General features: G+C 55.1%; 2 protein-coding genes across 3 annotated transcripts; one reads left to right on the top strand and one right to left on the bottom strand.

Moving 5' to 3' along the window:
• Positions 1–266: 266 nt before the first annotated feature.
• LRRC3C (leucine rich repeat containing 3C) lies at positions 267–15,872 on the top strand. 2 transcript variants are annotated; one of them, XM_080369338.1, is made up of 2 exons: positions 267–328; positions 6,656–15,872. In XM_080369338.1, the coding sequence occupies exon 2, from the start codon at positions 6,734–6,736 to the stop codon at positions 7,514–7,516; it is 783 nt and encodes a 260-aa protein (XP_080225464.1). In that variant the 5' UTR covers positions 267–328; positions 6,656–6,733; the 3' UTR covers positions 7,517–15,872. The 2 variants fall into 2 exon arrangements, with proteins under 2 accessions (XP_080225464.1, XP_080225465.1); XM_080369339.1 differs by lacking the exon at positions 267–328 and adding an exon at positions 4,441–4,752.
• On the bottom strand, positions 15,663–24,546 carry ZPBP2 (zona pellucida binding protein 2). The gene is made up of 9 exons (XM_080369335.1): positions 24,452–24,546; positions 21,698–24,361; positions 20,942–21,022; positions 20,305–20,430; positions 19,593–19,754; positions 18,510–18,728; positions 17,229–17,314; positions 16,522–16,699; positions 15,663–16,001 (listed from the first exon to the last, which is right to left on the bottom strand). The coding sequence occupies exons 2-9, from the start codon at positions 21,786–21,788 to the stop codon at positions 15,904–15,906; spliced, it is 1,041 nt and encodes a 346-aa protein (XP_080225461.1). The 5' UTR covers positions 21,789–24,361; positions 24,452–24,546; the 3' UTR covers positions 15,663–15,903.
• Positions 24,547–25,345: the final 799 nt, after the last annotated feature.

The following is a 25,345-nucleotide window of genomic DNA, read 5'->3' as shown; positions in this document are numbered from 1 at the left end:
TGTTCCTGTCCCCTCGCAGTCCAGCAGCGCTCCGACCCTGTCAGTGCTCGGCAGTGGATTCACCCTTCCCCAGGGCGCTGCAGGATCGCGCTCAGCACCCCATTCTGCCTCAGCCCGGAGCAGGTGGCAGAGGGAAGGAAGGCTCAGGTGCTTATCTTGGCGGATCTTCCCGAGTGTTCCCAGAACACGAGCCATGATGATCCACGGGAGCCACTGAGGAGCCACGATCCCTATCTCTGGCAGCGACAGCAACCACCATCTCCCAAGCAAATAAATATTTCAAACCCTTCTCTGTGAGATGGCATCAGCCTCGGAACCAGAGCATCAGGTACCGCGGGGCCGCCGGTGTGCGCAGGCAGCTGAGCGGGGAAGGAGTGGAGCGAGAGGTTACCCCCCCCCCCCCCCCGGTGCTGCTGGGGGTCCCGCTCCGGCCTGCAGCTGCTGTGGGGTTTAGGAACTCTGCGCCCCACGGCTGCCCCGTCCCCCCACCCGGGGGGTGTGCGGAGCTGGCAGGAGGGGAGGAAGGGGGGGGCTGTAGTGATGGGGTGAGAAGCCTGAGCCCCCCTGGATGGGAGCAGGAGCAGCGAGGGCTCTGCCTCCCTGTTTTCTACTGAATGTCGAGGGGAAGTTTGGCCACGCAGGGGACACTGCGCGTGGGGTCCCGCACCCCGCTTACCTCCGCACAGCCCCGGGCAGGACCCGCACCGCGGCCCCCCACCCTCCCGGCCCTGGGGCTTTCGGGCTCCAGCTCAGCAACTGCTTTGCTTTTTTGGAGGGGAGGACGGGGGGGTCCTTCGGGCCCACGCCAGGCACCACGCCGTGGGGCTCGGCCGCTGCTGCTCCCGGGGAGGGGGCGAGGCCTCCCGCCTGGGCCTGCCGGCCTCCGGCCCGGCCCCGTATCCCCGGGGGCGGCCCGGAGAGGTGCCGCCGCGCCCGGTCCGCACTCACCGCTGCTCGGCCCGGCCCGGCCCGGCCTGGCTCGGCTCGGCTCGGCGGGGCCGGGGCTCCCTCCGTCGCGCACCCCGCCGCCCCGGCTGCACTCCCGGCGGGCTCCTGGGTGCGCCCGCCCCGCCGCCGCGGCACGCCGGGAGCTGTAGTCCCGGTAGCGCCCAGCACCGGGGCCCGCCCCGGGAGAGGCGGGGCCGCGCTTACCGGGGGCCACCCGCTGGGGGCACGGCGGCGGGGAGCGACCCTGGGGTAGCCAGGAAGGGTCCTCTACCGCTCTGCTACCGCCCTGCACCCACAGCACCCCACCTCTGCTGGCCCTCGGCTGCGGAGAGCAGCCCTGGGGGCTACGGGCACCCCTGGAGGGGCTACGGCTAATCCCAGGGGGGCTATGGCCACCCCGGGGGGGCTATGGCCATCCCTGTGGGGCTACAGGCACCCTGGGGGGGCTGCGACCCAGCTGGGGCCTTCCACACCGCTGGGGGAGGGTGGGCTGCGCAGGGTGGGCTTCCTGCTCTTCCCAAGGGAAAACCTCAATGGCAGGCGTCGTGTGAGTGGGCCAGGGTGGTGCTGCCGGACACAGGGCCAAGGGCTGGGAGCGCAGGAATCCGGCGCTGCGGCTCGGGGGGGCACCATTTGGCCCCACTTTTGTTTGTGCAGCGAGCAGAGCCGAGAGCGCGGTGCTGCGGCGGCCCCCGTGCGCCTGGCCGTCTGTGCTGGGCATTGTGCGCACCGGCTGCTGCCAGCTCCCCGGCACGGGAGCGGCCCAGGGTGCAACGCCAGCACATGACGGCAAAACCACTTCGTGCTGCAGTCCCCCTGCCCTGGAGCTGCGCTGGAGTCCTGGGCCCAGCAGAGACCCCGACCCAGCATGTGGGAGCCCGGCAGCACCACTCACAGCCCCCAGCCTCGTGCGGCCGCTCGGCAAACCCATCGGTGGGGTTTTGGTTTTGGCCCCGGTGCGTTGGTAGCGCTGTTTGCACCGATGGAACCTGGGTTTCCTGGCACAGCCCAGCCATGGCTGCCCCTGCGCCTCCATCCCGACCCTGCGTGTGTCCATCCGGCCTCTGCGTGAGCCTGAGCCGCTCCCAGTGGGTGGTTGTGTGCTGGCTGGGCACGGCGAGGGCATGGGGGGTGCCGGGGTGCCGCTGGTGGGGCACAGGGTGGCTTCCCAGAGCCCTGCACCCTGGAGGGCCTTGGGCATGGGGGACACACACAGGCACGGTTAGAGCAGCCGGTGGGTGCTGTGGGGAGCCCAGTCCCTGTCTGGCTTCTCCAGGGTGCCCTCGCCGGCAGGGCACGGTGTGGGGATGCCAGCGGAGGTGGGGGATCCTGCAGGATCGGGGGCGGCAGGCGAGGTGCAGGGATGCCGGTGAGCGGAGGCAGGGGATCCCGCGGGAGCTGGCCCTGCTTTGCAGGATTGCCACGCACGCACGGCAGCCTCTATTTTTATCCCTGCTCCTGCCTGGCTGAGCAGCTCCCTCTGCGCGGTGACATCTAATTTAGCAGCTTCCCCGCACCCCGCTGACTCCGCACGTGAGGGGGAAGCACAATGCGACAGCTATTTTTAAACGCCCATAAATATTAATCCCTCTCAGTGATGCAGCAGGCAGCCTCTCGCTGCTGCTGCGAGCGCGGGGAGGGGGACACCCGTTCCTTGGGCTCCCCAGCCGGGGTTCACCCTCCCCCCAAGGAACCCCAGGATTGGGGGTGGGGGGTCCCCAGGGGGGTCTGGCCCCATCCCCTGGCTGGCAGCTGCGTGGACCAGCCTTTCCCCCGTGCTCAGGGGGGCTGTTCCCATACCCGGCCTTCACTGCCGGCTTCGCCCCCCCCTCCCCATGCCAGGGGCCGTGCTCACCGCCCACTCTCCCGGGCTGCCAGTCCCGCTGCCTGGTCGATACTGGTTATATTTAGCACCGTAGTGGCAGCAAGGAGCTGGGGTTGGCTATTTTTAGCCATTGCTGCTGCGGCTGCAGCGGGGAAGGGTCTGCGCGGGGTCGTGCTGCACTGCAGGCGCTGGGTTTTGGGGCTGGTGGGTGCCATGTCCTGGCACGTGAGACCCCCACAGGGTGCAGCTCATGCTCTTGGGGGTCTCTTCCTGCTGCTGTGGTCACCCCCCCCCCCCCCCCCGGGTCTGAGCTGGGGCTTGCTGAAAGCTCAAGCCCCCCAAGGCCCTGTCTGCCACCTCAGCCCCTCTGCTCCCACGAGCCCCATCCCGTTGTGTCACCCGGTGATGGGACCGGTGATGGGCAGCACAGGGTTGCTCTGCTCCCCGGTCAAATGGGGAGACGCCGGCAGCGCCCCAAAGCACCGACCGGCTGCTGCCTGCTGTGCTCCCAGCCGAGTCCTGGGCCAGGCCTGGGTGAGCCCTGCCCGGAGTCGGGCTCCTCTCGGGCCCCAGTGCTGGACAGACCGGCTGGACCGAGCAGGGGCCCACCGGCAGCTGCAGGCGCCCCCCGGGCCTATGGCTGCCCTGGCGTGTGGCGACCCTCTGCCACGGCAAACCCCCGCTGGCTGCAGCACCCTGAGGTGCAGAGCCTGGGGTGCTCCCTGGGGCGCAGAGGCAGGGATCCTGCTGTGCTGCTGGCTCGGCCCCATCCTCATCCTCATCCCCATCCTCATCCCCATCCCCATCCCCATCTCTCCGCTCGGCCCCGCCGGAGGCCAGGGGTCTCCCCGGGGAGCGCGGGGGTCCCGGCGGAGCAGCTGGCTGTGGCCCTGCCTGGCTGCGCCTCCCCCGGCAGGTTTTGTTCCCCCAATGGAGCCGAGATCCAGGCCCGGTGCCTCGGAACCGGCTTCTCCTCTGCCATCGGCGGGGATGTCAGCACGCAGGGCCGGGCTGCTCGCCCAGGGGAACCGGGCACCGGGCGCATCCTTGCTGCGGCACAGCAAGGGCACGGCCCGCGGCCCCGCCGCCCGGGGTCCCGCCGGGGCCAGCCCCGGGGATGGGGGGAGCAGTCGGGAGGGGGGGACCCGCCTGGGGCAGCGGGATCGCTCGGCCTTCTCGACGGTGCCGGGGCACCGGGGCCCGGCCCGGTGACGGCGGCCGCTCTCCATGGTGCTGAGCCGCCCTCGCCGGTGTCCCGGGGCGGCCCTGCCGAGCCCCCGGGCAGCCCAGCGGGCCCCGGCTCGGGCAGCTCAAGGCTGGGCTGGGGGCCTGCTCCGGTGCCCCCCCCGCCCCTGGCTCCTGCCCCGGCTGCCGCCCGCCGCGGCTCGGGTTTCCCGGGGTAAGCGATGCCGGTGCCGGGCGGGGGGGGGGCTGCGGGCGGGAGGGGGCCCCGCTGGGTGAGGGTCCTGCTCTCCGCGAGGGGCCGGGGGGCGCTGGGGGGCGGCGGGGGCAAGAGCCGGTGGGTGCACAGCGCCCAGCGCCCCGGGGCGGGGGGGCGAGGTGGGCCGGGGGTGCCCCCGCGAGGTTTGGGGGGAAGCAGGGGGCGTGGAGCCCCTCGGGAGCCCCTGGCTCCGGCCACTACGCGCTCGGGGGTCCCCACGGCGGGGGTCCCCACGGCGGGGGTCCCCGGTTCCGGCTCCCCCGCCCCGTTCTGGGGGTCCCGGGACAGATCGTGCCTCACGGGGTGGGGTGGGGGGGGCTGGCAAAGAGCCGGGTACCGGACCGGGGGTGCTGGGCGCTGTACGGCCCCCCCGGCGGGGCGGGCCGGGGGCGGGGAGCCCCGGGGAGGCCCGGGCGGAGGATCCCGCCCACCGGCCCCGCCGCCGCCGCCGGCTCCGGGCCCGCCGCGCTGCGCGGGGCGCGGCCGCTCCGGCCCGGGGCGCGGGGCCGCTCCGCCGCCGCGGGGCTGCGCACGGCAGGTGAGTCCGCACCGGGACCTCCCCGGCCCCCGGCGGGCGGGGGGCGGGAGGCGGCGGCGGCGGTGGGGGGGGTCCCGGCAGCACCGCGCCGAGCTGAGCTGAGCTTCCCCCGGGGAAGCACCGGGGCTTCCCTCGCCCGCAACGCCCCCGGTGCCGAGCGGGGCCGGGGGGAACCCCGGGCATCCCCGGCTGCGCTGGGCGCACGGTGGGTGCTGGAGCCCGCACAGCCCCGTCCTGCCCCCGCCTACCTGAACCTCCCCCGCCGGGGCTGGCGGCGACGCCGGGGGTCGAGCCGGGGACCCCCGTGCCCCGCCGTGGTCTGTGGACCCCGGTCGCGCCCGCTCTCGCTGCGGTGCGTGGTCCGGAGCGCCGGGGCTGGGGAGCATCCCGGGTCGCCGCGGGGCCCCGGAGAGCCGCATTCCCCTCCGGGGGGGTCCCCCGGGTCCCGTGGATGAAGCGCCCCTTGTCCCGGGCCACCGGCTCCCGGCTCAGTCCGGTGGGTTTCCCAGCTCCACACTCGCCCCCGGCAGCGGGGGGGTTGCCCCAAGGGGCAGCATTTGCCCCAGGTTACTTCTGGCAGACGTGGGGGGCTGGGCCTCCCCCCGACCTCCCAGCATGGGGCTGGGTTCCTGCTGCCCTTCGGCTGCTCTGAGCCCTGGTCCTGCTTGGGGACCCCGAGCAGCCGGGGGGGGGCCGGCAGTGCAGGGGGCAGCTCCGCACTGCTGTGACCTTGGGGTGTTCCAGCACGGCTGGGCTGCGTTATGGCACCCAGCGGTCAGGGTGCTCGCCCAGGCTGGGCTACCAGGACCACCCTTGGGTGGCCAGCCCTGCCCCTTGCTCGGGACCCCCGGTCGGCACCCAGGAGTGGGTTTGCCCGGGACAGGGTGCGCTGTGGGTGGTGGCACCCGCGGGCAGGCTCACCCAGGTGGTGGCCCGGTGGCACAGCGTGGAGCTTTCCACAGCACAGACGGGGTGCCACGGCGTGCCCTTTTGTGCCGGTGTCTTTAATCGTGGGGTGGTGGGAGAGCACCTGCACCCTGCCTGGATGGCTCCGCCGCCGCCGCTCGGCTCGGGATAACGTGGGGCCCCTGGACGTGGTGGGACCTGTGGCTGGGGAAGCCAGGCAGCGCGCTCGCGGAGCTCGGACATGGCCCTTATCTGCTGCCACCACCCTGGGAACTCGCTACACACTCAGCTCCAGTGAATTTCCTTTCTCTGTTTTTGTTTCTTTCCTGCTGACGCTTTTCCCCTCCGGAATAAAGGGCTGGATGGGGACCATGGTTACAGGGTGGTGTGGGCAGCGTGACCCTGCGGCCAGGGTGGCACCGGGCAGGGGACAGTGGTGCCCAACCACCCAGCTGCACCAATCCCCTCAAAGGGGCAAACCCAACGTGTGTCTGCGTGTGCCCTGGAGAGCGGAGCTGGGGAGCGGGATCCTGCTCGGCCTCTGCCCGGGGGGTGTTCCACCGCGTTCCCTGGGGGCCGCCGCCAGCGCCTGGAGCCAGGGCTTGCTGGCTGCTGCGTCCCACCAGCTGCCGCTGCAGGATGGATCAGCCTCCTGCGAGCGCGCAACGCGATCAAACCAGTGGTGACCTTGGCAGGGTGGGAGCTCGCCCCCGCCTCTGGCTCAACCTGAGCTGTCTCCGTTTGTTACAGCCCAGCTGCCGGCACGCAGGAGACATGTCCTCACTCGGCCTGATCCTGCCGCGCAGGAAGCCTGAGGGAGGCCGCTGGTGGCAGGGGCTGAGGGGATGCCTGAGCCGTGGTGGCTGGCCCTGGCCCGGTCCCTGTCCTTCTCCAGGCTGCACCTGGGGCAGGTGTGATGCTGGCAGCTGGCACAGTGGTGGCTCTGCCTCTTGGCTCTCCTGGTCTCACGCTTGTCCCCTTGCTGTCTCCACCTCAGATGCACTGAGTCCAGCTGAAAGCACCGTGAGCGAGAGCCGCTGGGCTGGTGGCCGCGTGACTGAGGCAGCGCGGCACCATGCCTGTGGCACAGCGGGTCCTCCTCCGCTCGGTGACCATGTGGCTGCTCCTGCTGAGCCTCCTCCTTCTGGCCTCCTGCCTCCGCTCGGCCGCCGCGTTCCCCAAGGGCTGCTACCCCTCAGAAGAGGAGGGGCTGAAGACCTTTCGCTGCAGCAATGCTCAGCTGACCGAGGTCCCCAGAGACATTCCCAATGACACCAACAAGCTCTACCTGGACTCCAACCAAATCCCCTTCCTGCCTCGCGACGCCTTCCGGGACCTGCCACTCCTGCTGGAGCTGGATCTGTCCCACAACGCCATCGCCGGTGTCGAGAGCGGGGCTTTCCGGGGCCTGGCAGAGCACCTGCACTCTCTGGACTTGTCTTCCAACAGGCTGGTGTCGGTCAGCAAAGACGCCTTTAGCAACCTGAAGGCCAAGGTCAACCTTTCTGACAACCCCTGGCTGTGTGACTGTCGGCTGCAGGAGCTGATCCGCACGGTGGACCTGGTGGCCGGCTCCTCGGGTGGCATCGTGTGCGACTCCTCCACGCAGGAGGAGCACGTTGGCAAAGCCTTCCTGCAGGTCATCGCCGACACAGACTTCTGCAACGTGTACAAAAAGACCACGGACATCGCCATGCTGGTCACCATGTTCGGCTGGTTCGCCATGGTGATCTCCTACTTGGTCTACTACGTACGGCAGAACCAGGAGGATGCCCGGCGGCACCTGGAGTATCTCAAGTCTCTGCCCAGCAAGCAGCGGAGGTCGGAGGAGTCGTCCACGATCAGCACCGTGGTGTGAGGCACCGGCACCCTGCAGGACATGGGGACCTGCGGAGCTGGGGATCAGCCGCTCCACAGCCGTGCCATGGCTGCAGGAGCTGCCACGAGCCGCCGTCATCGCACAGAAATGGTCACGGATTTGTTCCGTTGTCCTTGGAGAAGCAGCATCTGGCAGCGGGAGCCGCGGCTGGTGAGCGCCTGGCTCTGGTGCAGCGAGGGGTGAAGCGGCTGTGGCCGGGGGCGGTCATTGGCAATGAGCCAAGAGCAGCCGCGGCATCACCCGCTGCCTCTGCGGTATGGACCGGAGAGCCCCCGAGCATCCCCCCGGCACGCGGCTGTTGCTCCGACCAACCTGGACATTCAGACTTGGTTTAGAACTTTTCTATTTCCTTTGCAGAGATCCCTTGGGGCGTTACCGAAATCAGTGGTTTAATCCCTCCCCAGCTCACCCGCAGGCCTGGCCCCCAGGCAGCGGCACGGCCACCCGGCCATGCCAGGACATGGGCTGTGACCAGAGCCCAGCGGGACCAAGGGACAGGGCGGGAGGGGGGGACACACGGGTTGGGAAAGGCAAGAGGCAGGTTTGGGGGAGCCCCGCTCCAGCTCTTGTGCTGGATGGTGCTGCCCCATCTCCCATCTCAGTCCCTGCTGCTCCCCGCTCCTTTCCTGCTCCCCCTGGGCCAGGTGGAGTGAGGGGCGTGGGGGGCTCCACTCAGAGACGGGGTGGCCGGGGGGCAAACCCAGCACCCTCCCGCGTGGAGCGCGCCATTCCTGTAACAACCAAACGGGGAATAAGAGGCAAATGGGAAATGGGCTCCCGGGGCTGAGCCCTCTGGGGCCACCAAGGGATGAAGGTGCTGATGGAGGGGAACCGAGGGGTCCGGGCGGTGGGGCCAGCCCTGCCGGGCGGTTGGGGAGTGGGTTTCCCCTCGGTGCTCCCCAGGGACCATGTGGGTGGGTGGCAGCCCCTCACCAGCCTGCTCCCACCCGCTGCTGGAGGAGCGCTCCCACCTCTCGCCCAAGGACTCACAAGCTGCCGACCGGTCACTGTGATGGGACGCGGGGATGGCGGGAGCCGCTGCGGCTCCTCTGCCCTCTCCCCACTCCCGTGCCGCTGGCAGGAGCCTGAATCTCCCCCAAAATTTCCCAGCGTCCCTTCTTGACCCTTCCAGGATTGGGCTGCAGGTTCCTGGGGTGGGTGGGTAGAGGCGAGGCCGGGGCGCGGGAGGCTGGTGCAGGTGGGGGTCAGCGCCCACCTCTGGGCATGCAGGGTCCGAGCGGTGACTCCGAGCAAAGCCAGAGCAGACCCACACTCTCCCAAGGGAGTGCCTGGCCCCTGAGAGCTGGTTTTGCTGGGTTTGCCCTTTTTAAAAACCAACTGAAGCAAAATTGCCTTAATTCACCAAGAGCACCAACCAAAGCTGCTTGAACATCCCCTGCCCCGGACCAGCCCTGGCTCCGGCTACTCCGGCACAGCCAGGCCCAGCTCGGCCCTGGTGTGGGCAGCACGTTTGGCTCTGGCCCCAGCTGCTGCCCCGGTGCCGTGGGATGGAGCTGGCCGGGAGCAGTGGCCGTGCCCTTCCTAAGTGCCTACTTGCCCAGCGCAGCCCAGGGGTTCTGCAATGCACAAGCGCCTCAGTGAGCCCCCGCTCCGAGCCGGGTCCCCCGGCCCCACAGCCCCCCGGCGGCTCCTCTCCCCATACAACTGGCTGTGGAGGAGAGAAGGGGCTGGGGGGGACCGGAACAAGGCACCGCGAGCAGCTGCACCGTGGGTGCTGCTCCCCACGGGCGTCCCCGCACAGCCACGCTCACACCAACGCGTGGGGGATGCCCGGGACCACCTGACCCAACGTGTGTTTTGTTTAAGGGAACTTTTACGGTCTTTATACGACAATAAAGTTGGCTTTTACTTTGGAGCCTGTGCCCAGCGTGTGCTAGTGTCTGTGTGTGGGGGGCACAGGGGCTGTGGCTTTGGGCAGAGGCGGGTGGCACTGTGCCGGGGACACCCCGGTCCCTGGTGATACCCTGGCCGCAGAGGAAGGCCGCACGCATCAGCGTGACAGCCGATGTCTTCCCAGAGCCGCCTCCAGCTCTGCTGAGTGCTCCCAGGATGGTGCTTGCAGACACACGATACCCAGTCCCACCGGTAACCCTGCCTTCGCCTTCAATAAATGAACACCCCGTGGCTCGGCTGCGGCGCACGCGGCTCGGGTGGCTGGCACACTGCCGGTCCCCGAGCAGTGTCATGCTGGCACCGCATGGAGCCGTTTGCCATGGCCGTGCTCTACTCCCTGCCCTCCTGTCCCCACCGGCTCAGACCCAGCCATCGCGTAGCACATGGGGCAGGGACCGTCACGGCTGGGAGGGACAAGCCCTTCCCGATGTCCCCAGCCTCCTCGGCCATGGTATCCAGAGCGTTCCGTACTGGTTTGCCAGCACCTTTCCCTGCGCAGTGCGTGCCAGCGTTGTGCCGTGGAAGGTGAAACCTGGGACCTAACGCGGAGTGACAGCTCCTGCTTGAGGGACATTAACCTTGTTTGTCACTTGGCTGTCTCCAGACACGGCACGGCCGTGACAGCCCGCAGACCCCAGGCTCCCAAGCAGACGGCTGCTGTCCCCCACCCTGGCTTGCTCCGCGGGGACCCTCCTCGCGGCCATGGGAGCAGCTGGGGAGGGTTGGGGGATGCAGCAGGACGCGCAGCCCCGGCTGCCACCCCATCCTGTGGCTCCCCGGGGACCCGCTGGTGTCCCCCCATGGAGCCGGATAACACTAAGTGCCCAGGGGCGAGCCCTGGTCTGGTGCCCACCCTGGGAATGGAAACCAGCGGGCTCGTTACAGCCCACGCTAACGAGCATGGGGGAAAGGAGGTAGATTTTGGTGGCAGCCCCTGCCATGAGGGAGGTCGGCTGGTTGTGGAAAAGCCGCTGACCTGTGCAGATGTATTGGGGAATAAAATATATAAGAAACCTCATAAAAATCTTGGTAAGCTTCGGGAAGATCACTTGGTCGGGGATGGACGGAATTTCACTGGATTTCTGCGGTTAGCGATGCTGGGTATTTCACAGCATCAGTCACAGAGTCACAGCAGGGTTCGGGTTGGAAGGGCCCTTAAGGACCATCGAGTTCCAAGCCCTGGCCACAGGCAGGGACACCCGCCATTAGAGGCAATATTTAATGAGAGTTATTTAATCAGGTGTTGCCGGGAGTGGGGAAGAGCAGAAAACTGGGATTACAGGAATATTTCCAAGGGGTGCCTGCGGCTGTTGGAGGGGTCTCGGGAGTCTGGCTGGGCGCAGGAGGAGGTCTGGGGCCGGCAGCCTGCCAGGCGCCTCGAGCAGCTCACGTCCCACCGAGGGATTTTTTTCTCATCTCAATATTTACTCTCCTTCAGCAAGTTGCTGTGGGCAGGTTCCTGCCGGGGAGCTGGGAGCCGGCGCTTGGCGTCGCTGGGTGCAGGGGCCTCCACGTGAAAGTCAACACTTTTCCTTAAGCAAGGAAGTATAATCATCCATTTTAATACTGCGTTTCTGGGTAATTCATTTCCTGATGTACTGTGGATTTATCCGCTGGGATCAGCAACAGGAGAATTAGCAGCGTGACCTCCTTCTGTACCGTTCCAGCACGCTGGTAAATCTCTGTTATTGACTTCCAAGGTGCTCTGCCCACCCGCACCTGGCGGGTAGTGAACTGGCTGCCCGCGGAGGGCTGCTCTGCCTCTCCACCACAGAGGAAAATGTGCCACTGGGGCAAGAACCAGCTCCTTGCTGGTAGTGATGCCTCCTCTGCCCACTTGGCTTGGCCTCTCACCCGGCAGCCCAGGGATGGAGCGATGCTCCCGGGAAGCTGAGCTCTGCCGAGCCTCGGGCTCTGTGGAAATTTGGCTGTTTATTGAGCTTGCCGGTGGGCGCCATGGCTGCGGGTCCATCCTTTCAGCAACAGTGCCGGTGGCTCTGCTCCATTTGCTTTTGCAGCAGTGTGTGTTTTAGAAGAAAGGTAAAGCAGTATTTTTCTCAGCCTGTGAGTGAAGTGTGTTCAGTAGCCATGGCCCCAGACTCCATCCTGAACTTTTAACTGATTAGATTTAGAAGAGGGAAGGAAGGATGTCTAATTGTTTAATTTCCACAATTATAAAAATATTTATAAATAATTAGAACTGATGGCAGCAATTACACTGTGATTAAAGCTGGTCTACGCTTCATCAACGGCCTTTCAGTTATGTAGCCTTATTTATTTATTTTCACCACAAAAAATCCATTTACAGTGGCATTGCTGCCAATAATGAATCATACTTATTCAGTGCCTGCAAAGGACTCATTAATCCGATGATGTTGCTTGTTGTAGGAGCGGTGCTGTGCAGAAAATGTGGTCACCGGACTTCAGCAGGAGGAAATTTAATTTCAGTGGATGGGAAACCAAAGCAGAGCTAAAAATCATAACCATCTCTTCCCGGGCGTGTGGCTGTCTTCCACACGCTGCCCTCCAGACTCGCTGTTGATTTTCCCTCCCGACCCTCGTGTGAGCTGGGCCTGGCTGAGCCCAGGGAACGTTTCTCTGATGGCCGTTCTTTTAAGATGAGGTTAGTTCTTTCAAGACAGGTTGTGCCTGTTAATAAAAGAGGGACCTGCAAAGCTTCCCTTCCCAGAGGGAAACGGCATCTTTCCAGGCGCTTTTCCTGCTTTGGAGGGAGATGTGGGTTCCCATCCATAAGCTGGGGCTTGTGTCCATCCTGTCCTCCCATGGGAGCATCGCTGGGCTGGGCGCTGCAGTCCCCACCGCTTGCCCACGGCCTTGCTCCAGGCCAGGATTTAGGTGCCAGAAAGCAGCACAAGCTCCTTTTATTATTTTTTTTCCTCCAGTTCCAGTTCAGCAGAGCACTTGAAAATATGCATAATTTTATAGAAACGATCGGTCCCATCACAGAATTCGCCGCGGCTGCTGTACCTAAATAGACCTGGCCTTTCATGCGAGCCCCTCGGCTGCCAGCCGTTGGCTTTGGCTCAGCAAAACCACGGGTCCCCTTGGCACGCGGTGTCCCAGCCCTCCTCCTGCCTCCACCAGAGTGTGGCTGCCCGTGGGATTTCGTCTGTCCTAACACACCTCCTTGCCGAGGCCCCGAGCTGCATCCTGGGACATCCCCGTGCCACCCAGCCCAGAGCTCCTGCAGCATCAGCTGGGGACTCTTGGGGACAGAGGTGACACCCTTGGCTCTTGGCCAGGCTTTGTTTTCAAGCCACTTCCCACCAGAGCAGCTCTGAGACTGGATCCTGGGGGGAATTCCTGGTGGATTCCTGGGTGTGGTGGGTTCCTGGGATGTGCCGGTCCCCGGGCACCTGCTCCCACTCCTTACAAGCTGCTAAGCAGGCTGCCACTCTCCAGCAGGCTGAAATGAGCTGCAGCGCGTCATGCTGGCATCTCGGCCAGCCCTGAGACCTGTTCAATTCCCGTTGACTTAAACTTGGAGGAACCACTCATTTGTGGGTTAACAGAGATGCTGCCGGGAGTTACGAGGTGACCTTCTGGAGGTGTCACCCCAGCCGACATGGTCCCATAACCGGCGAGGTGGCTCCACAGCGAGCGCTTTAACATGTGTTTCCTTAAGTGTTTCCTCAAGTGGTTTATTCCAGGCTGGGAAAAAGGCAGCTCTAATGTTAAAACAACAGGCTGTGGCTTCTAGAGAGCAGATTTTTTTTTCTGTCGTTTATGGATGTTTTAAAAGTGCTCCTGTGCTGTTGATGTGCAGCCTGTGGGATGCACTGAGTGACTGGAGGTCTGCGTGGAGAAGAGGACAGGAAGTTTAAAGTTGTAAATTTATTATTTGCCGGAATTCCTTGCTAGTCTTGAGGTATAGTGATTGTCTTTTGCAGAAAGCGAGATTAAAGCTGCATGGTTGGGGCTGGTTAAAGCCTCGCAGGAGTAACTGGGGTTGCCCCACTGTGCTGAAAGCATCAGCTACAGCCCATGTTTCCAGGAGGAGGGTGTGTAAAACCACAGCAGAGCAAAAGAAGAGGATTTAAAGCGGTGAGGAAGGCTCTCACAATTCCTCGTGAGCTACTGCAGCTGGGGGAGGTAGAGAGCAATCATAAAAAGTAAAGGTGAGGGGAAGTGAGAGCTGATTACAGCAATTTGTAAAACCTGAAGTGTGACAGCAATTCAGCAGCTCAGGAGAAGGGAAGGGAGTGAGCTGCCGGGGATGGTGTGTCATAAATAAAAGATTCAGCTGTGTTCAGGCCTGTCACAGGCAGTGAAGGCGGGGAGCTCAGGCTGGATGGAGAGAACTTCCACACAGGAAAGGTCAGAGTGAAGTCATTTCACATCCCTTTTTTATGAGTCTTCACAGAATTAATGACAAAAACTCCTCTGCAATGCAATACTGAAATATTTGACCTATTTTTCTACTTTTAAGGCCCACTGAAAAAGTTGAGGCACTAGAGGAGCTTCCTATACTTCCATTTTTTAGAGGGAGGAGGGAGCAAGTGTTCATTTGTGACTCGCCGTTGCACTTAGTACCTACTTACTGCTTTCCACCCCCCACCCCCCCGTAATAATTTATGCACGTGGCATTCCTCTGCTGTGAAATAGGCCAAGAGATGCAGGCAGCAATTGCTGAGCCCGTCTGCTTAATCTGTATAAGCCTGAGCCATGCACAGTGTCCAGTTGGCAGCTCAGATAATCAGCCTACAGGCAGTTTAAATGCTCGTTACAGTACATTTTATTCATCAGTATTTAATAAGTAATGATTCTGAAAAGCTCGGAGCGTGGTCTGTGCCCGTACCATCTCCTGCTGTGTTCCTGTCAAAATGGATAAGTTAAAGTGGGTTGAATCTGGTCGATTTTTGGATGAATACCCACCAAGGAATTTCTAGATGCCATAAGAAGTCACAGTTATGGAGTAGGAGGTGCTCTTTTGCTTGACTTAGTCCTACACAGTGCAAAAAAGGAAGGAATGGTTCTGTGCCGGGTAGCTGGGCATGGTGTTCCATGTGCTGGGATCGTGGGGGGTCACACAAGCAGCTTCCAAAGGGACTGAGCTGGCTGGCTGTGCTCCATGAGGGAAAGGAGGGTGGGAGTTCTCTGGTGTCTCTCCCCAGAGCGAGCCTGGAAGGCAGCAGCTCCCAGTGGGACAGAGCTTACAAAGCCTAAAAGCACGTCCTAAAAGCCTGTGGTCCAGTGCTGCACCTCGGGAGCTTCAGAAGCCTGTGGCAGGCTGGTGGCTCCAGCAGGCTCACACAGCCCCTGCTCTGCACCATACAGGGGCTGGTGAGTAGTTGGGGCTACTCATGAAGCTCTTGAGAGTAGTAAAATACTCTTGACTAATAGCGTTTTATGAGCAAAATGATCCATTGCTGCAGATCCAGCTGTAGATCCAGCAGCTAACCTTCAAAAGCAGACCAGGGGAAGTCTTTTCTGGAAAGAAAACTTTCCCATTATCTCAGTGCTTTGGCAACTTGTATTTTGACTCGTTACTCATCTGGTGAACTTGAGAGGGAATTTACAGCTGGTGTAAGAGGCTCATCTGCTCGTACAGCACAGCACCTGGGGCCAGCAGAGCACTGCCAGTGGGATTTGATGCAGCTGAAGGAAAAGACGCAGCAGCAAGCAGGCAGAGGAGGCTCTGCAGCCTCTCTGCTTCCCCTCCCTGGGATACACCCGCTTCTTTCTGGGGAGCGGCAGGCAAGAAGAACCATAAAAGCTGGGTCCTTAATTCTCCTGACTGCTGGGCTGTAGGATTTGTTATTAACCCTCTCTCTTGTCTCGGAGAGCCCTGATTTCGCTTTCTACTCTGCTGGTATCTGCTCCTCAGCAGAGCCCCTCCTGGCAGAGCAATACAGACAGCCCGGGGTGGGTCAGGGACCGTTAACTGGTGCATTGTACAGTTCTGCACAGGGCAGGCTGGAACACTTCAGACACAGCAGAAGAAATGGGGAAAAGCAAAGGGAAGGGCACTTAATGTTTTTCTAAATCACAAAGATTAAATACTTCTATTAATATCTGCTAGAAATTGCTCCTATAGATTCTGGCGTGTGTCATTATGGCCCATAATTCACTACAATTCTCTGCCATCTTTCCCTGAATTGCTCATGGCTCCTTTATGCTCTCTGAGCAAACTGCAGCACAAAGCTGTGGCCTGGTGTCACCACCAAGAAACCGACTCTTTGCACTGACAGCCACATGACAAACTTCCTTTTTTCATTGAATTGCTTTACCTTCAGATTATGCATCATTTTTCCAGTCAAAGTGGTCCCTGAATATAGAAAATCTAGGGGGGTGTGAATGGTGATGTTTTGCAGTTGTTCAAAAAGGAATGTAGGAATCCAGATTTGGCAGCTAAAAATGAAAAGAACATCACAAACCCAATAATGCTTCCACAGCTGCTCTTTGGTTTTCCCATTTCTGTCATCAGTTTATCAGCAAGATCTTGCTCCATACTTTTTGACTCGAGGCCTTGTACAAATTCGGCAGGTCACTTCGTTGTTAGAACTGTAAGTTCCAGGATCACAAACCACTGTGAAGAGAGCACAGTCAGTGTTTTAGCCAGGGCTGGGACCATCAGACAGCACCCTGTGCCTTCTCAGCACTGTAAGTGAGGTCTCATCCTTCCCAAGCTCACTGAGCCTGCCTCTTACTAAATACCCTGAGCTCCACAACAAGCAGTAGGTGCTGCTGGCAAAAAGATATTTTGAAACAGCTGAGAGTTTTCTAGTAGCACTAATACTAAGGTAATTGTTTCCTATTTGCTCTATATCCTGAGCATAGTCACTCACCAGTGACCTGGAAGAAAAAAAAAAAACACTTCACTGCTTTCACTTACTCTGTTTGGAAATATAGTCACACCTGCGAACACACTGACAGACACTGCTGGTTTGGTTTTTGTTCCTATCGGGGGTTTTTAAATCTGCAATATGGATATCTTTCCAAAAGATGAATGGAAATATCATTCCATTTGATATTTACCAAATACTCTTCAGAGAAACCCGTGCTCAGCACTAATAAGCTGTATTTAAATCAATGTATTTTATATTTACCACAGCAACTAGCGCAGTCCTTGTGGGTGAGATCGTTTTTCCCAAAACCTGGTCGGCAACTGTCCATGCGAGTAACAGAGAAACTGTTGTCCACGTAGTGTATTGTAGGAACAGTTTGAAACTCGTGCTTCAAAGCATATGTCTGCCTACTGAAAAACTCTCCGATTCGATCTCTTGCCTAAAATTCAGAAATGTTGGAAGAATAAAAAATAGTCAGTTGTTTTTTTTCTTGATTTAAAAGTGTCACTAAATACTTTATAGTCCTTATTCCCACATACATTGGCCTGTCACCTTAACTGGGAGTCTTCCTTTGGCTTCAGGGGCCTGGAATCAGACCCAGTATTCAATCTGGTAGCATGTTTTAACATTAGGAAGCCAGAAAGAACACCTTTTAGAAACCAACTACTTTAAATTGTATTCCATTTACCAAATCATAAACCAAAGATTTAGTTTAGAGAAGTGGAAGTCCAGTATACCAATATAATAATCAGCCTGATTTTTTTTTAATAGTTTGAATCAATTTGACTTTAAAAAACAGTTCTCCATCCTGAACCGAATTATTTGAAATCCATGAATTGTCATTTACAATGATATTAATCCCATAAAATCTGAGTGAAGCTGGATTACTATTAGCCAAATCTGTAGATGCTAAGGCAGAGATTTGTGTTAAATACGCAGAGAAGACAGATGGGTGGCTGACACAGAACCTCTTCAACTCTCATGTTTGTCACATCTTCACAATCGTAAGGAACCCGATGGCAAACTGCTTCCCATCCTGGTGCGAAAGGATTGACTATGGGTGGAGGGAGAAAAAAAGATACATGTAGGTGTGTTGAAGAATATATTGCAATGAACTCGTATACCTCAAGCAGGTATCTTTAGGTTCATTTCAGAAAACATGGACAAATAAAATGCACTCCAGCTTTTAGCATCTTATGGTGCTTGCTTGCTTCACCTGATTGTATTTGCTTAATTTTGCTTCTAATTTGTGAAGATGATGTTTGGTTTTTTTCTTTCACCTTTTGCTGTCTGCAGTCAAGATCATGTTTGGAAACAGTTCTTTTGACCAGGTGCATTTGAACATTGAAAAATGAGTGACTGATAAAAGGGGAAAAAAACGTATTTGCTCCTAGTGGTTTCTATCAAGTTACCTTAATCACTTTGTTCCAGTAAGAGTCAGAGGTCAACCAATAAAATAATGTGGGGAAAAATATGCTAAGCTGACAGGAAGAATGGAACCAAATTCTCACATAGTACACTCAGATTACCTAAAGGGCTGATGTTTTACGTAAACTAGAAACCTTTGAGTCCTCAGTTTGTTCTAAACGTTGCTTGACTTTACTGTGGGGAGAATGGCCACCAAACTGTTCCATAACCTGTTGGATGGTGCTTCTTGGCACATGATGAGAACATACAGGAGGTAATGTGGTCAAAGCATTAATGAATAACTTCCTTTCCCTCAGTGATAAACCATGTCTAAATTAGGGCAGCCATCAGGGTTGATTTAACCTGGTTTGCAAGGCAATACAGCCACATCGGAATTACCATTGGGGAGCTGTGAGGCTCTTGCTTTTAACCTCTGTGCAGTTTCCTAGAATCAAGCAAAACCACAGAGGTCACAGACTTATTAAAAATCAAATGACAAAACCCCAAATATGACCATTTTCCTTTTACAATTACATCAGTGAAAAAAATCATGGCATGTTACCAGCTATCTCCTTTCAACAATCCTTTCCAACTGCACACCTTGAAAATTCTGTTTCGAGAGAAGGTTGTAAGAAATACAATACTACAAATTCAACATATAAACTGCATTTTAGCTCCATCTGTGGGCTAGTAAGAAAAAATACAGGGACTCTGAAAGGAAGCAGGGAAACAAGTTCCAAAGGTATACTTGACTTTGATGTATTTCAGATGTTATCTATAGTATTTGCAGGTTGTTTATAAAAATAAATGATCCCTCCCAAACAAATACTGAAGTCTGTTACCTTGAAAAGTAACAAATAGTTCATGCAGGAGGCCTTGCTTTGGTATCTTCACAGAATGGCATTTGTAGGATGATTCTGTGATGTGACACGTCAGATCAGAGATGATGTTATTTAAGATTTTCTGTAGTTCCTCAAAGAACTGGCCGTTAGCTGCTAGCTCGCATTCCTTCGTAGTAAACCGAACAAACACCTGATACGCATGGTCAGCTTCCCTGTAGGCTTTAAGAGAATGGTTTGCGTGTGAGTTCTGCGGTGTAATCACAGCTGCAATTTTATACAGAACCTTATCGTTGCTATCAGTGTACTTTGTATCTAAAGTACAGGCTCTTATTCAAAAGTAAACAAATAAATAAAGCTTACTGATTAACCATAACAGAACAGATTTGTCCTTGTCAGAGCTGACTCAAATAGTCAAGAGACATTTTAGTTTGAAATATACAGGAATTTATGTGCTTATGTCACGAGGTTCTGCTCCCAAATATTAAAACAAAAAAGGGAGCAAATAGTGAAATAACACAGGATAGCACATTTATATTTGTGTAACTGAAATGGATTGGGATTATGCAAAGCCATTCTACACAATTATGGTGGAGCAGTGGATGTTTTAAAAAATTATTGTAAAAGTTAGTGTTTCTCAAGCAATACTGGAATATTTTGTGGGTAGGGAGGTGATATTGGTGAACGGTGGTTACAAATGGTGGAAGAAAGCTTGAGTGTGCAGCTTGAGCAGCTGGGAAGAGGCTCATTCTGCATCAGCATATCTTTGGTTTGGTAATCTCCCCCCCAGGAGACTGCACTCAGATATGAGCTTCCTTTTCAGGTCTTGGGTATCACCGGAATTGTTGTAGGGTAGAGATTATTTTATTCTTTGCATTGCCATATATTCCTGGTAGAAGTATTTAAAACTTTTTGCAAAGCTGGGAGAGGGGGTGTGTATAAATATAAAAAATATATTTTCTATTCTGGGATAAAACATTAATTATATTTTTTTTTAATCAAGCCTTGCAATAAACGTGCATTTCACAAACCCACCAAACTACAGAGACTATGTGCATTAGCTTGCTGGTTAGGCAGCAATCTTACCATATACCATGAATTTATATGCCTCAAACATTTCTCTTTCTTCTTGTGTTGTAACTTCTATAATTTTGTGAGAAAGACTGCAAGTGTAGGCTCCAGACATAGACTCCTTAAAACCCATCACCATCAGCTTTCCTGTTTCTGTAAGATTCACATACATCTGCCCTAGAATAGAAACAGGAAATACTTGATTACTGGAAATGTTTGGTTTCTGATGCTGTGTTCATTTAGAACATTTGAAGATGAGATCTTGCTCTTGTACATAATGACACTGATTCATGTTAGTCTGAAATAATCTAAAATTTGTGACCTTTAGGATTTATTGCAAGTTTCCTTCTATCTCCAGCTTTTGATAATTTCAGAGGGAGAAGAGAAACATAGCCTAATGTCAGAGCTCGTGGAAAAATCTGACAAAAGACCAGTGACTATTTGGACCCACGTTCCTATTGCAGGGTGGCATCAACAGAAACAAGGAAAAAATGTGATTTCATGTACAGTAATCTCCTTAGCCATTTGTGGTTGACTTTTCCCCTTGTAAACAGAAGACAGAAACTACTTATCTGTCTCAACATATTTTCCTGATTGCCTCCCTGCACTCTGAGGCAAAGGCTGTTTCTAAGTTTGTGCACAAGTACTGTAAAAAGCCTGTTGGTGACCAGGGAAAAAATGGCTAAGGCAGGCAGAATGGAACAAAGATCTGAACAAAGTGACTAACCTTCTAAGTTTTTTCCATCTGGACCAATCCACATATACTTGGGATCTATTACTTCTTCTTGAGAACGAGCCAAATCCATACATACTAGAAATGGGCTATTTGTAAACATCTTAACATACACGTTAACTGCAATGCAAGAGAATAAGGTGAATGACGTGAAATGCTTACACTGAATCACCAAAACAGTAATTCCAAAAATATATTTAATGTAATACAAGGTTTATTTTCCACGTTGGGACTTGGAAAGTGTAAGGTTGATCTTTTATGTCCATTTGTTCTTATTTATGTCATGGAACTGTCCACAGCGGGGTTGGTGCTGACTGTGTAGGAGACAGGGGAGTCTCACACAAATCATCTTGCAGGGTTACAAAAAGCATATTAAATTTCCCTAAGTGCTTATAGTAGCACCATGGGACAAATGTCTTACTAAACCCCCCTTGTTACTGTATGCTGTTGGGATCGTGTTCTGGAGCCTCCGGCACTGTGTTTAGCTTAGCTTAGTTATGTCACTGCCACGGGTAGCAGTGTCTACATAAGGATCACTGCACTTAAAACTCCATTTTAGAAGTCCAGTAAGACATACATATATATATCTTTATATATATCATCTATCTATCTATAAAAAAGACAGGTTTACCTTCATGTTTGGTGTTGCCATAAACACAATTATTTTCGATAAGATCAACAGAACGTTGCTTTTCCTCAGGAACAGCTGTCACTGTAGGGAAAAGGACTTAGAATACTACAGAGCAAAATGTAAATGTGTGATTGTTAACCATTTATTTTCCCCTAGCAAGTTTCTGTCTCTTGCTGTACTTTTTCTGCCTCCCCACACCCTTTTCTTAAAAACAAGGGTTCCCATTTGTTGCTGACTTGCCAGTTTCTGCTGCTTTAGCACCTAGGTTGCAAATCTGTCTTGATATACCAGGTTCCAAACTAGCCAAGACCTTCCCTTTACAAAAAGCCAATAAAATAGTTATGAAATCGAACGGGCAAGCTAAGGTTCTTGGCAGTGACCCCAGGGAGAACCAGAAGGGTGTGACATGGTGACCGTGGGAGGGTTGTTGAGTCCTCAGGCACCTCTGAGCCTCGGCCTTGTGAGAAGTCGTGGGCAGGTGGTGAGGTGTGAGGGTTTCTGTCAGGAGAGGCCCCCGCAGATGTGAAAATCATGAGGATTTGTGCTGTTTTTTTCAGGCCTGGGTGGCAGAGCTCGGGTGAGGGGGGAGCGGGGCGCAGCTGGGCCCCCACCACCCCACCTGCGGGGGCCTTTCCCCTCAGCGGCAGGGCGCTGCTCCAACGCCCTCCAGGGACACCAGGCCGCCCTCTGAGGAGCCCGTGCCCGGGTGGGGGGCACCCAGCGCCGACATCCCGCCTCTCCCCCCCACCCCGGTACCTCCAGCCAGGGCACCCAGGCTCCCCATCGCCGCCAGCAGCCCCAGCAGGGCCGCCAGGGGGGAGCGCGGCCCCCCGCCGCCCCCCGCCATGTCGCCTCCCCCGCGCCAACGGCCGCCGCCCGCCCGGCGCTTCCCGCCCTTTCCTCCCCTCAGCGGGGGCGGGCAGCCTCTCCTCGCCTCACCGCAGCGCCTCAGGCAGGAAGGGGGGACCCCAGCTCCTCGCTCGGCCGCGTCTTTTCTTCTTCACCCACACCCTGTACTTTGTAAAAACCCGCTATTATTTATTTATTTATTTATTTATACCTCAGGGCCCTTAGCTAGTGAAGGGTGGCCCTGCTCCCTGTGCCAGCCCTCCCGCCCCCCCTCAGGCTCCTGCGCTGTCGTTCCTCAGCCCTATGCTTGAGAAACCACCACCTCTCTCTTCTACAGCCCGGCGTGAACTTTTATTTTTGGCTCTAAGGTGGTGTTTCCAGCTGTGTGGGCAAGGATAGGAAACTACACGGGGAGGAGGGAATAGGTTCAGGCCCCCAGGCTGTGGTCTGTCAGCTCAGTGGGCTGAACCTGCCCTGTAACCACAGGGACGGCGTTTCCAGCTCCACGTTTTGAGGTAACTTTGCACGCCAGGGTGTTCTTCAGCTGCAGGTTTCTGGAGCAAGTCATTAAGCGATGTGCTCTTTCAGCTTAAAAACAAAAAAACCCATTCCTGGCACTTGCTGTGAGAAAGACTGAAAATAAGAGCTGGGCCTGTGCTGTTGTCTCGAAAATAAAGCCTAATGCCACGTTATTACTTGAAGTACTCGGTGGTTTTGAAGTCAGTTAGGTGTTTTGAAAGACTTGCTTAAGACTTTTAAACTCTTAAGAGTAGAAATAGTGTCTCTGAAGTGAGTGTTATAAAAACACTCAGGAAACACGGCTGAACAGGGAGAGGGGGGTACGTGCGTTTGACCACACCGCACATCATGAGACACTCAAGATCAGAAACTGTGGCCAAGCCTCCGGTAATTGGCTAAATCATATTTATCGTGCAGCCTCAGACCATGGAAGTGTCCAAAAATGATGTAATAGTATTTGCATAACAAATATGGAACCAGCCAACACAGGAATTATAGTTATTTTTGTAGACGGCTGTAAAAGTTTTAATTTGGTGCTTCCATGCAAAGAAAGAGCACTCAAGTTATGAGTTTTCTTTAATAAAGCGTTAAAAAAAAATACGTGAAAAAGAAGATACCAAATTACTGGCAGAAAATAGTTTTACTCAAGCCTGCTGGTGTTTTGAAGTGGCATCCCTCTCTTTTCACGTCTTGCAAAACTCCTTGCCCTACTAAATGTGTGCACTGCCTCATTATTTCACTTCTCTCTCTTTGCAGGGAAGCAGCCTCACTTTCTTCTTCCTTAGACCAAGATATTAACTCAAGGGGTTGGTTAAGCTACAAGAACTATGTCAGGGTTTTCATTTTTAATTTCCTTGAGCTGCTGAACAGTTCATAATTAGGACCACCTCAACAGATCCAGCGTTCCCATGTGTTGAATGTTTTCAGTTTTACTCAAAGTTAACATTTCACGCTTATGCCGTATAGGCAAAATGATTCAGTTTTTAACGTGTCTGCTATAAACTAGTCATGTTTCAGCCTGAACATCCTCTGTTACTAAGGACATTTATAGCCTATTGTCATGTAACTGTCCGACACAGCCCATCACTCCCCAGCTTGTTAATTATTATAAAATAGTATCTTTACTACAAAGCTTTGTCTGCAGTTTTGAATCTTTATAAACTTAGGTTCCTAGTCTATCTCTTTAATCAAATCACTCATTCCTTTTCAAGTTTGTAATATTTGTAAGCTACAGACTGACAAATCGTCATTGCAGATCTGTAAGCTGAGAGGGAAAAGAGAAGCTCGTTGTCTTTAAGAACAGGGTAATGGCAGGGGGAGGATTTAATAGGACAAAATGTGTTGTCATGTATTTATGAATTACCAGGTATTTTTGCTAACAGCTAGAAGCTCTGTAGGAAATGACAGGAAAAAAAAAATCTATTGTAAACTTGATTGTGGTGTGAGTAGATATTAAAAAGGCAAATATTTTATCCTAGGAAACACGGAGAGAGATTTCCAGGAGTACAGGGACACACAAATGACCTGTGCAAGGCTCTGGAGGGATGTTGCCTGGGGTGCACAAGTTTTGTCTCTGATCTTTAAGGTGGGTGATCTAAAGCCAGGAGGGTGCAAAGGAGGGCCATGATGAACATAGTGGCATTTTTTTACAGGCCGGCAAACCCAGGCTCTTTCAATTTCTGCCCTTGAAATAGAAGCAGAGAGAAGACATGATTGACTATCTGGTGGTAACTGTGAGGGAAAGTAAAGATTTAAATTAGAGAACAAATCTGGCAGTAGGAGAAAATGGCCTTGAATGATCCTGGGATGGAAAACAGAAAGAGGTTTCTGATCATCACACAGTAGATTCCAAGGCTTTCTTTAAAGTTTGTAGGAACGAGAAACCTTAATTATTAAATGGTCCTGGAAGAGGAATACAGAGACTGTCTAGAATAGCAGAGAATTGGGGTGATTATCCCAGATATCTTTTTTTTTTCTTTTTTAAACATTGTATTTCCAGAATCCTTTTGCAAGTGACGGAAAAGCGTCAATTTAAGAAGCGTCTGCTATAAACTAGTCATGTTTCAGCCTGAACATCCTCTGTTACTAAGGACATTTATAGCCTATTGTCATGTAACTGTCCGACACAACTGTCAACACAACACAGAAAGTAGGAGAATCATGTTTCCGTGTTGTCTTGTTATCACACACCTGAGCTATGGTAATTCGCACTTGCTGTCTTTGTTTTTATGTCCAAGTGATCCAATCAGATCACAATTTCATTTACCACTTCCTTAACTTCCTAGATTCTCCAGCTGCATGAGTATTGTTACAGATTTCTGGACAATATAAGTAGTAAAGGAACAAAAAGGCATTAAGCCTCCATCAATCTTCTTACCCCAAAATGTTCATTTCTCATTTTTGAAATACAGCTGAGTTGCAGGGCTGAAAAGCCCCAACCCAACCCAAAAGCACAATGTGATGAAGTAAATATAAAGCTGTGATAAACATGCAGCAATAACCCCAAGGGTCCAGAAGTGCACCTGCCCTAGTTGTACCTTCCACCTACAGCATCCTGAGTTGTTGTTTTCCTTTTTCTCTCTCAGCTCTCTGGCTCATCAGAGTTCGAAGCTGCAAACACAAGCTGTGTTGTTGTCAGAGCATGCCAGGTACGGACTGTTCTGCACTGATGTTCTGTGCTGATCTGAGATCTAGGCCAGCTATTATCTTTGTAGGCCTTTTCTTGGTAAATAGCTCTGGGCTTTGGGTGAAGCAAAATGCCATGACTAGTGCTGAGCTTGCACATAACGTCAAGACTGCGTTGGTCTGGCACAGCTCACGCTTCCTCGTGAATCATAGAAGAGTTTGGGTCGGAAGGGACCTCTAAAGGTCACCTGGTGCCACCCTCCACCGTGGGCAGAGGCATCCTGCACCAGGTCAGGCTGCTCAAAACCCCATCCATGCCCTGTGTAGAGTGAGTCTCCTCGCAGAAGCCTAGATGTACAAAACTCATTATTTAACAATTATCCAAGTACTTAGAAACTCATATTTGCTTCA

The sequence above is a fragment of the Falco punctatus genome (genome assembly GCF_963210335.1).
Source record: "Falco punctatus genome assembly, chromosome: 19".
Taxonomy (NCBI): domain Eukaryota; kingdom Metazoa; phylum Chordata; class Aves; order Falconiformes; family Falconidae; genus Falco; species Falco punctatus.
This window is presented reverse-complemented; position numbering and strand designations above follow the sequence as displayed.